Source organism: Lygodium microphyllum, chromosome 21 (assembly GCF_053477565.2).
Source record: "Lygodium microphyllum isolate KBCC chromosome 21, Lygodium_microphyllum_v1.1.10, whole genome shotgun sequence".
In the NCBI taxonomy this organism is placed as follows: Eukaryota; Viridiplantae; Streptophyta; class Polypodiopsida; order Schizaeales; family Lygodiaceae; genus Lygodium; species Lygodium microphyllum.
The window spans coordinates 135,478,626-135,489,558 of NC_141155.1; the positions used below are offsets into that span (position 1 = coordinate 135,478,626).

Genomic DNA, 10,933 nt, shown 5'->3' on the forward strand with positions numbered 1-10,933 from the left:
TTACCATTTACTTGAAATTGTTATGGACGCTTGTCTCTTCCTCGAAGCTTGTCTTCAGTGTCATGAGCTAAAGAAATTGCATCTTCAAGAGTTGCAAACTTGAACATATTGACTTCAGCGTAGTAATGCCCAAGTTATCCAGACATAAACTTGCACTTGTGAGTCGCTTCAGGTACATCTTTAAGCATGCATCGTTGGAGTAAGGCATTTCAAAAGCGTTCGGTGTATTGGAAAATAGGCTCATGATCTCTTTGCTGTGAAGAATGTCCCATTGCTTTATGGCTTTTTCATGGAATTGTGGAGGAAGGAAATTCTGCATAAACTTCTTTTTGAAACTCTCCCAAGTAGTGGGACAATCTATGCTCTTACAAACCACGGTCTACCAAAGAGATGCTCTATCCACTAAATGATTAGTGACACACTTAATTTTGTCTTTTTCAGCGTATGTCTCTTCATGAAAGTAATCATCAAACTGACTGATGAATGCAAGAACAATCTTTCCATCTCAAGTTCCATTGAAAGTACGGAATTTGAAATTTCTTTTACTTATCTTTGTTTCTTTGCGGATGGATTGAGCTTCGAGAGTCGCATCAATGGTTCGTCGGATAAGATCTTCGGGTTGTGGTCCATCTTTGTCGGTAGTCGATCGTTGTAAATTGGCCAATTGAACTTGCAAGGCTTGCCGGGCTCTTCGTTCTTCATCCAGTTGCATCATAATTAAATCCAATTTTTGTTCCATCGTAGGTTCAGGAAGATCGCCTTCAGCCATTAAATCATCCATATTTTGTTCCGTCATCCTGTAAAAATTCAAAAGACCTCACACTCTCAAAATCCAATTAGCGGGATGAGCGTAGCTCAAAGTCGGGTGTACAAGGCTTATAGATTTTTGTTTGGCTTTCACAGTCTTCGACTTTTGCGGTTGCGGGATTTGAAGTCTTCATAAAATCTGCGTATGACCTTCTGCGTGTGCTGAAATTGGTTCAGTAAGTCTGCGTATGCGAACATAGTCTTCCAAGGAACAACTTTACAGTTCAGTGCTTCTGCGCAGGAACAGTCATTATGGGAGTTTTTAGCATAAGTCACTTTTGACCTCTGCTGACTTGCAGAGTTACATGACTTAAAGTACTTGTCAAACTTTGAAGATTTTTGTGACTTGAAACTTGGTTGATTAAGCTTAGAGCTTAATCTGCTGATCATGACGAATTTTTAGGGGGAGGGGCGTTTTTCAGCCGCGAAATTTATGGCGAGGGTATACTGACGCCATTGATTGAAAAATTTGATAAGCTTTTTAAGCTTACTATTAAGCCTTTAAACTTTCAAATAAGCTTTTCAAGCTTTCAAGCTATGGAGTTACTGTTGAGAAATAAACGACTTGTAGAAGGAACTTTCCTTGTGGTCCTCCGTTTCCCTAGGCCAGTCCTTCGCGATCAGAGGCTGTAAACAGAGGTTCTTGACCGCCAGGAATCCACCCGTATCGATCGTTCACGATGTGATTGACTGTAGAGCTCGATCGTTCCAGGAGCTCTGCCTTCGCGCAAGATGGGTAGCGATTGGAAGCTCTCGATCTTAACTTCGCTCTGATACCACTGGTGCACAGATTGGATGCTGTATGCTCGCGTAGTGAGCGCCGGAAGGTCCCCAAGAACAAAAGAACTCTACTTTTTGCACAAAACTCAAGGTAGAAAGCATGCACGACATGAACAACAGATCAATTGGGTGCAATCTCCCCCCATGCCTTGTGTGAGCACTCCACAAAGCATGTATTTTATGTATTAATCATCTTCAATCTCAAATAATAGCCCAAATTACAAAATAGCACGCTTTTGACTTTTGAGTTTGCTTTAGCACAAAATAGAAATAAAGCTAATGGGCAGGCGCCCAAAGAGTCAGGCATACCCAATACAATGTCCAAATACAAATATCATAATCGTGCGCCCATGCGCATATAGAAATAATAAATAAATATCCAATGCCTTAATAAATAGGCGCGACAAAATATAGGCGCCATGCCTAAGGTATGTGCCCATCAAAATATAAGTGATAACTCGAATACACACTATCCTCCAATGCTTTCCTCCGCCACTGCTGCTATCTCTACACATCAACTGAAGCATTCACAATCGTTAGTAAAGTAATACAATTAAATTGACAAAAGTGAATACCTAACAGTCTTCAGCTACATAAATAAATCAACTGGTTAGAAATCAATCCTAACCTTAATTTATCACGAGTGCGCACTCTAAACTCATAAACGTTTATTAATTTAATATGTATTTTGCGGAATCACCCGCTATGGAATCACTCATGTACACACTAAATTAATGAAATGCCCAAAAAGAATAGGCATCCCCATCAACTTCTCGCAAAAAGAATCCACTTTGTGTATGAGCCCTGGTCAACAAAGTTTACGGAATCCATCGTAAATCCTCACGGAATCCACCGTGGCATGGAATCCACAGTGAATTATGCCTCCTGGCATCAAACAATGTTGGAGGAGGCTACCCTACCCATGTGTGTGTGTGGGGAGAGAGAGAGAGAGAGAGAGAGAGATTCATTGTCATGGCGAGGTGGAAGAGAAGAAAATAGTTTGATGTTTTGCATTTGCCATGCAACATAGGAGAGATGCATAGTATTTCTTTCAATTCTCAAATAGGATAGATGTACGAAAATATATCCATAAATTTCATATCCGAGTCCCCCCCCACAGCATGAAGAGTTTCTCCATAATAGGCAATTGCTTTGATTGGGAGTCTATAATGACACATGCAAATTGCAGCCAAAGTGTGGGGTCTTTGAAGTAAGAGGGTGGCTTGGGATGGGAAGAAACACATGATAAGATGGTGACCTAATTTGAAAGGCTTCTCGGGGACTTTAGGGGCAAATGTTACCTAGGAAGGCTTCAATTTTGCAGGGCTGGAAATTGGGTATTACTTTGGTGCTTCTTTTGTCATCCTTCCTTAGTAACGAGAAGAGACGCGAAATTCGGTATGTGAAGGTAGCCGTTGGTAGACAAAACTTGAATACGAACAAATACGAGAGAGAGACAGAGATCCGTGTTAGTGTTCTCTGAACAGCGAAGGCTCGTTGGGCCATAGAGAGAGAGAGAGAGAGAGAGAGAGATGCAATGAGGAGCAACAGCAACAGCTCCTACTACTGTTGGTACTCGCCGTCCTCATGCCTGCCTTCTTCCTCGCACAAGAGAAAGGGGGTTCGTTCGGGCCAGCAAGATCAACAGCAGCAGCAGCAGCAACAACAACAACACAGGGATACCCAGGATCATCAGGTCTCGTACGGCGACACCACCTCGCCAAGAGAAGAGAGGATCACAGTCACAGTGCGGTTGAGGCCTCTAAGCAAGCGGGAGATCACTCAAAATGATACCTGTGCCTGGGAATGCATCGATTCTCACACTCTCATGCTCAAGCCGACCAGCAACGTCCTGCTCGACAAATCACCTGCTGCGGCTCAGCACAGGCCTTACACATATGGTCAGTTCACACACACACACACACACACACACACACGCACGCACGCACGCACGCATTGTCGTAATGAATGTGCATAAGGCCGCCTGAAAAACGAGCAAGTCCCTTGTAGGTGGAACCGTCAAACCTCAAGGAGAGGCTACCATGCCAATCTAGTATTAACCATCTCTGTGTGCGTGTGTGCACGTGTATGTGTGTTTCTTTGCATTGTTTTACCAACAAAAGTTGTGCGCATCTCATCAGCGACAATATGTTCCTTCTGCAGATCGAGTTTTTGGACCTGATGCCAGTACAGAACATGTATATCAGGAAGGAGTAAAAAGTGTGGCTCTCTCTGCTCTCACTGGCGTCAATGGTAAAAGGAACATCCTCACAATTCTGTTTTCACTTCTTGAGAAAGCATAAAGGAAAACCTCCTCTAACACAGTGTAAATGTTGGCAGCCACCATTTTTGCATATGGCCAAACCAGTAGTGGAAAGACTTACACTATGAGAGGCATCATTGAGCATGCCATTCTTGATATCTTTACTCACATTAATAAGGTACCTGAGAACAATGTAGATACACTTCCTTCATTGGCTCAAGTGCTCAATAAAAAATGGCTCATTTTCTGTGACCATGCAGAACCAGGAAGATAGGAAGTTCCTGCTGAAAGTGGCTGCATTGGAAATCTACAATGAGGTAGTCAAAGATCTGCTAAATCCACAAAGTGGTCCTCTACGACTCTTGGATGATCCTGAAGTGAGTGGACCGCCCTGATGCCTTATGTATGCACATGTTGCATGCTTGAGTGGCTATGAACAACCATCTTATTTTTTTATCGTCTCCAACAGAAAGGAACAGTGGTAGACAAACTGGGAGAGACCCTAGTGACAGACATTGATCACTTATACCAAATACTCTCAGCTTGTGAAGGTGAGACTAGCTCCAGTATCCGCAACAAGAACTTGTCAAAACATTTATTTTATGTTCAGTTAATCATTTTCAAGTTTTCATCTGTTTGACAGCCCAAAGACATGCTGGAGAAACTCTACTTAATGACAACAGCTCACGCTCTCATCAGATCATCAGACTGGTATGCTGCAATCACAACACCATCTGGGAACGTTCAATTGAGAAGCCTCTGATTTGTTGCATTTTGCAGACAATAGAAAGCTGTCCTCAAGGATGCGCAACTGAAGGATTGGTTAAATCTTTAGTGGCCAACTTGGTAAGCCTCCTCTATGCATAATGTGTGGCAGGATAGATTTGCAGAGGTTGTACCTCATTCTCTTGCATTACCACAGAACTTTGTGGATTTAGCTGGAAGTGAGCGTGCGTCTCAAACCATGGCAGAAGGAACCAGATTAAAAGAAGGCTCACACATCAATAGGAGTTTACTCACACTTAGCTCTGTCATCCGCAAGCTAAGGTAAGGCTGACCGTCAGTTAGTAGAGAGATCATATCTGTAAGGCTCTAATTCTTGTGTTCTCTGCTCCCAAGCTAAGGTAAGCCTGACTGTCAGTTGGTGCAGAGATCATATCTATGAGTCTCTGATCCTTGTGTTCTCTGCTCCTTCCAGTGGCTGCAGTGACAAGGGCAAGAATGGTCACCTGCCATACCGCGACTCCAAACTCACTAGAATTCTACAAAATTCATTGGGCGGGAATGCTAGAACAGCACTCATATGTACATTGAGTCCTGCTTTGAGTCAGGTGGAGCAGTCACGAAACACCCTCTCGTTTGCAACTCGTGCAAAAGAGGTTACTAACGCTGCACATGTGAACATGGTAAATCCCTGTTCAGTCATTCAAATAAATTGGAGTTTCGCGTCTCTTCCTTCACGTTGAACCTGTGCAACTTTGATGTATTAATCACAGGTGATATCAGACAAAGTCATGGTGAGTCAACTGCAGAAAGAGGTTGCTCGATTGGATTCAGAGCTGAAGGTTTCCCAGTTCCCAATAATTCACTCTTCTCAGACGGAGGCTTTACTGAATGAGAAGGATCAGAAGATTAAGACGGTGAGTTTTTTGTGGTTCCCTTCTTTGCAGCGTTGGGCAGATGCCTTGCACAGACTACTATAAAGATGATACAGGATTACTTGTCTAGTGAGTGCCAACTTTCACTCGTGCTTTCACTATCGGGCAGACAGTCACATGTACATCACATTCCAATCTTGCTTACATTCCGCTAAACACAATCATCAAAGAATTCTTTTATGGATATTATGTCTACTACCCGTGCCCAAAGGAGGTGCAGAGGAAAGCCCTCTGCTGTAAATATCTGAGAATTGTAGGCTTTGGAACAAAAGACATGAATTAGGTGCCTGTTCTTCTTCTAATTGTCCAACTAGGGGTATGAAAGAGAGATTTTGTTGCAGCCTTATTCTGCTTAATTTTACTTTTTTCCTCGGCTGGAGAATTGAAGAGCCACAGAAGTTGTCTGGAAAGATTGATTCAATAGTACAGGTTATATTCTCAATGGTTTTATTTCAATGAAACAGATGGAGCTTCAGATGAAAGAGCTTATGGCGCAGCGAGATAGTGCACAGGCTCGACTTGAAGAGCTTCTAGAGAAAATGGGAGAGGAAGAACGTGCCAAGAATTCCAGGGTATGTCTGCCTTTACTGAAGAAAGTCGTTCGAAAGAGCTAAAATAGATGCACAGGATTTTGTCTAATCATTTTACAACATAGCAGGAACATCACGAGCGGATATCTCCACATCAATCACCGCAAGCTGAAAGGCCTTTCACCCCTGACTCGGAAGATAACAAGCAGGGTGGGAGCTGCATCGAGATGGCCCGGCACAACTGCAACAGCAAATCACCCTTCAAGAAGATGAAAACAGTGATGTCACCCACGACATCGATACTCCTGGTGGAGGAGATCCGGAAGCTCGAACATCTACAGGAAGAACTTGGAGATGATGCCAATCATGCGCTTGCCGCCTTGCAAAAGGAGGTGGAATGTCTACGTCTTGCGCATGCATGTATAGACAAGGATGCAGCAGCAGCCATTTCCAAATTACAGGATGAAATTGGCAGCATCCAGCTATCGAAGGTACCTCCTGTACAAGAAAAACCTAAACATTCTGTACCTGTCGATGCTAAAGATGTGTCTATACAAAAGGAAATCAGCAGATTGCAAGATCACAGCCATGGCCATCAAAAAGCCATCGCAACTCTCGAAGAGCAGCTCCAGAGAGTCCAGAAATCCATTGAGAGCCTGGTGACAATGACTTGTAGTACACACACTCAAGAATCACTGGGAAGCAACAGGGTTTCAACTTGCAGAAAAAGATCTGCAACTCCACTAACACCAGTTATAGGTAGTAAATGTAACAGCACAAATAATAACCAGAACAGGACAGTCCCTTCTCCTTGCATGCGGAAGTCCCTGTTTCCACATGAAGGTAGTCACAACAGCAGGAGCAACGAGAATAATCCTCCCATAGTAAGCACATTGGCAAGGAGCCGGAAGTTTAGGAAAGTTCAAGAAGCAGCTGATCCCTCTTACAAAAGAGCTGATCCTGCTGGTGCTGCTTGCTGTCAGGAAGAAGCTAAGGCAGTTCCCACACCACCTTCCACAGAACCGACATCGACTCTGTTAGGCTGCAAGAGTAACCCTAGTTGTTGTTGTGGTGGTTCTTGCTCTTCTTCCTCCTCAGTGGACATAAAGAAAATGCAGAGAATGTTCAAAAATGCAGCAGAGGAGAACATTCGGAACATTCGTGCATACGTGACTGAGCTTAAAGAAAGGGTAGCTAAGCTTCAATACCAGAAGCAGCTTCTCATCTGCCAGGTAATGAAGGGGGGTAGTCATTCTTGCATATGTTGGTTTGAGGTGGTTGTGATGAAGTTTGTGTTTGTTGATCTTCACTACTATTATGACTCAGGTGCTAGAGATGGAATCAAATGAAGGAGATGGACAAGGTGGAGAGTTGGCATGCGATGCTTCAATCAATCACATGAAAACACAAAATGAGAAGGCAATGAACCCCTTGCCTTCTCAGCGTGATCAACCTAAGTTTTGCTGGCCTCAACCATTATCTCCCTCAGCATGGCAAACGGCCTTGGAGGATCAACTTGCACACATCGTGCAGCTTTGGGATGCGTGTCAAGTTTCCATCATCCATAGAACACAGTTTTATCTACTGTTCAGAGGGGTAGATCCTGCAGATGGTCTTTACATTGAAGTAGAGCTGCGCAGGCTGAAATGGCTCAGTAAGCACATGGTTGTTCCCCAAACAGGAGAGGATGGGGAGGACCCAAAAGAAAGCAAACGAGCTGCAACACCCAGCACCTCTGCAGCTGCAAGGTGAGTATGCTCTCTTCCTCAATCTTGGACAGGGAGCTGCTGTATGTATTCTCCATACACGATTTTCTGTTCTTTTTTGTAGATGATGCCAAATAACTGCATTTGAATCGTGCCCTATATATATGTCTTGGTCTTGAATCCCCTCAAGGGCATTCCATAGAAGTCAGTGACAGTTTTGTTGTTGCTCTTTCTGTGCATTTTAATCAACTAGGGCGCTGAGGCGTGAGCGGGAGCTGCTGGTGAAGCGAATGCAAACTCGGTTTACACATGAAGAGAGGGCAGAGCTGTTCCAGAGATGGGGAGTAGCCTTGGACTCAAAGCACAGGAAAGCTCAACTGGTGGAGATGCTTTGGAGCAACCCACGTGATATCCACCATGTCCAAGAGAGCGCTGCCATTGTGGCTCGGCTGGTGGGATTGTGGGAGCCGCGGGACGATGATGAGGACGACGGTCTGCTGCAAGAGGAGGAGCTTCCATGCACAAAGGAGATGTTCCAGCTCACCTTCAATCCATTCCCCACTACACCACATCAGAGTACCTCCACTCCAGCAGTAGCTAAGCGTAGCTCCTCCTCTTCTTCTTGGCTTTACAGTTGGAACTCCATCCTTGCTGCTTTGAAGAGCCCGTTCCCCTCGTCCGAAAACCCATTGAAAGCATCTCATTAACCTGCACATTTTGTACATAAGTTGCTTCCATACCCTACTTGCAGAGAGCCAAATTTGCAATGGCTCAATTTCTGAGTGACACATTCTTATGAGTTCTCGCATGTTGTAATTCTCATCTTCAATGTTGTGTCTAACATGAATCATCACTCACACGAACTTTGGTTTGGTTGGTCCCAAAGGCTTTTCTTGCCCGTAATTTGATGGACAAGAAAGCCCGTAATTTTGTGATCAATGGCAGTTGGACTGACGGAGGTCAAGTTGTGATGAGTCGTGAGAGGGAAACTCTGGACTCTCTGGAGTTCGGATATGTGATGCGGATGGTGAAACTCTTTTGAAATTACACGTGCATCCTCCTCCTCTTCTTCTTCTTCTTGCACTTCCTTCTTCTCTTCTTTCCTCTTTTCCTTCTCCTGCTTGCGCTTCTTCACTTGATCAGATAGAGTTTGGGGCACATGAGGGATGGGTAGATGTTGGCCCCCCTTTTTTGCTTGTCGTTTGATTGTGGGCACATGTCATCGATAGGCAACCTCTTGTAACGATTTCTTAGCCCCGGTTCAGATAATGGTGGACGAATGTTTGTGTCGATCACGCTTTCTTTGCATTTTGTGTGAATATATTACGGCTGATCATAGAATTCACGAGTTCTTGCTTGGATTGTTGGTTTACGTGGCAATGTAAACCCTACACGATCTGGACAGGGTTCAAATCTTACGGCTCGTTTTTATTTCAAAAAGATAATGGGCCTTGTTCGGTATTAAGGTCGGAAATGTGTATCTTTGTGTGGAAATTATCTTGACAAATCTCCGTTTAACACATTGGTTGGCATCATGAGCTTATACGTATGTTTTTAAATGTGGCCTTCCGCACAGTCTGAACCAGGCCTTACTAGACGCTTTTTTGGGCACATGGATGCAGCCCAAAATTCCAAACAGTTCCCTTTTCTCACTAGTTGCTTTCTTAGGTACATTGATAGTTGTAACAACCAGTAGCAATAGTCGAATGTATTGTTCTCAACACTAAAACAGAGGACCACCATACCATGTGCAAGTATGCTTTTTTAGGTACATTGATAGCAAATTGTAATAGCCGTTAGCAATAGGCAAATTTATTGTTCTCAACAGTAAACCAGAGGATCACCATGTGCAAGTATGCTTTCTTAGGTACATTGATAGTTGTAATAGCGGGTAACAATAGTTGAATGTATTGTTCTCAACACTAAAACAGAGGACCACCATGTGTAAGTATGCTTTCTTAGGTACATTGATAACAAATTGTAATAGCCGGTAGCAATAGTCGAATGTATTGTTCTCAACACTAAAACGGAGGACCATCATGTGTAGTATCTAGAGCTACAAGAATCACCAAGATTGTATGGTTTCTTCTTTTTGTTGGACCCCATATGCTTTCAAAAGGGGTGATTATGCAACACACTTACAAAAATGACAAATAATCATTTCATACATATGCAAGCATCCAGAGCTACAAGAACCACCAAGTTTGTATGATTTTTTTTTTGTCAAATCCCATATGCTTTCAAAAGGGATGACTATGCAACATACAAAAATTTATTTCTCCAAAGGGCCAAGACCATATTTTTGTGTGGGGAAGGAAAATCTTAATTGTAAGCCCCTATTTCTATACGGAAGGTTGAAAGGGAGCGACGGATCGAAGGTTGGACTCGAGAGCTATGGCGGGAGAGCAAGAGCAAGAAAGGGAGAGGCTAGAAATGGGAATTTCAGCAGTCACAATGTGTGATCGGGCCTTTCTTTATTCAAACTAAAAGAATAAAGAATAAAGTGACAGTGACGAGCGCCCGTCACTTGCAGTGTGCAGTGGCGGTGACTGTCAGTGTAGTAATACACGGGTGGCTAGGTAGAGGCGCCTTTACCCCCAACAACCTCCCACTTAAGGGCGAATCTGTCTCAGTGAGGAGTGAAAAGAAAAAGAAAAAAGATAGCACAACATGTACACATGTACAACAGGATGAGGAAAGACGTCATCTCACCCAACGCCCATCAACCTCTTGAGGAAGGCAAAGCGCTCTGTAGAGAGGCTTTTCTGAGCAGATCTGCACGATTCTAGTCAGTTGAGATCTTGACAAGATTAACAGACTTGTCCTCAACGACCCCACATATGAAGTGGTACCTCACCTCAATGTGTTTCGTCTTCGTATGGAAGACCGGATTCTTGGCTAATTGAATAGCACTCATAGAATCCGAATGCAGTGTAGGGATAACATCAATACCAAGGTCAGCAACTAAATGACCCAACCAAATGGCCTCCTTGCAAGTCTCAGTGGCTACAACATACTCGGCCTCTGTAGTAGAAAGGGCCGTGCATTTCTGCACCCTGGACATCTAAGAAACACCACCTCCAGCATAGGTGAATACATAGCCGGAAGTGGACTTCCTACTATGTGCATGTCTTGCATAATCAAAGTCAGTGTACCCCACGACTCTTGTATCCTCGCTGCCATAGCATA

The 10,933-nt window shown here is 43.7% G+C and overlaps 1 protein-coding gene across 1 annotated transcript; it reads left to right on the forward strand.

Moving 5' to 3' along the window:
* The first annotated feature begins 2,991 nt into the window (after positions 1-2,991).
* On the forward strand, positions 2,992-8,969 carry LOC148018607 (kinesin-like protein KIN-7A). Its single transcript, XM_087661246.1, has 14 exons — positions 2,992-3,488; positions 3,751-3,840; positions 3,928-4,028; positions 4,111-4,227; positions 4,320-4,401; positions 4,494-4,561; positions 4,631-4,696; positions 4,773-4,897; positions 5,049-5,256; positions 5,347-5,490; positions 5,973-6,080; positions 6,167-7,270; positions 7,365-7,786; positions 7,998-8,969. Exons 1-14 carry the CDS (start codon positions 3,125-3,127, stop codon positions 8,449-8,451), a joined length of 3,453 nt encoding a protein of 1,150 aa, XP_087517372.1. The 5' UTR covers positions 2,992-3,124; the 3' UTR covers positions 8,452-8,969.
* The last annotated feature ends 1,964 nt before the right edge of the window (positions 8,970-10,933 follow it).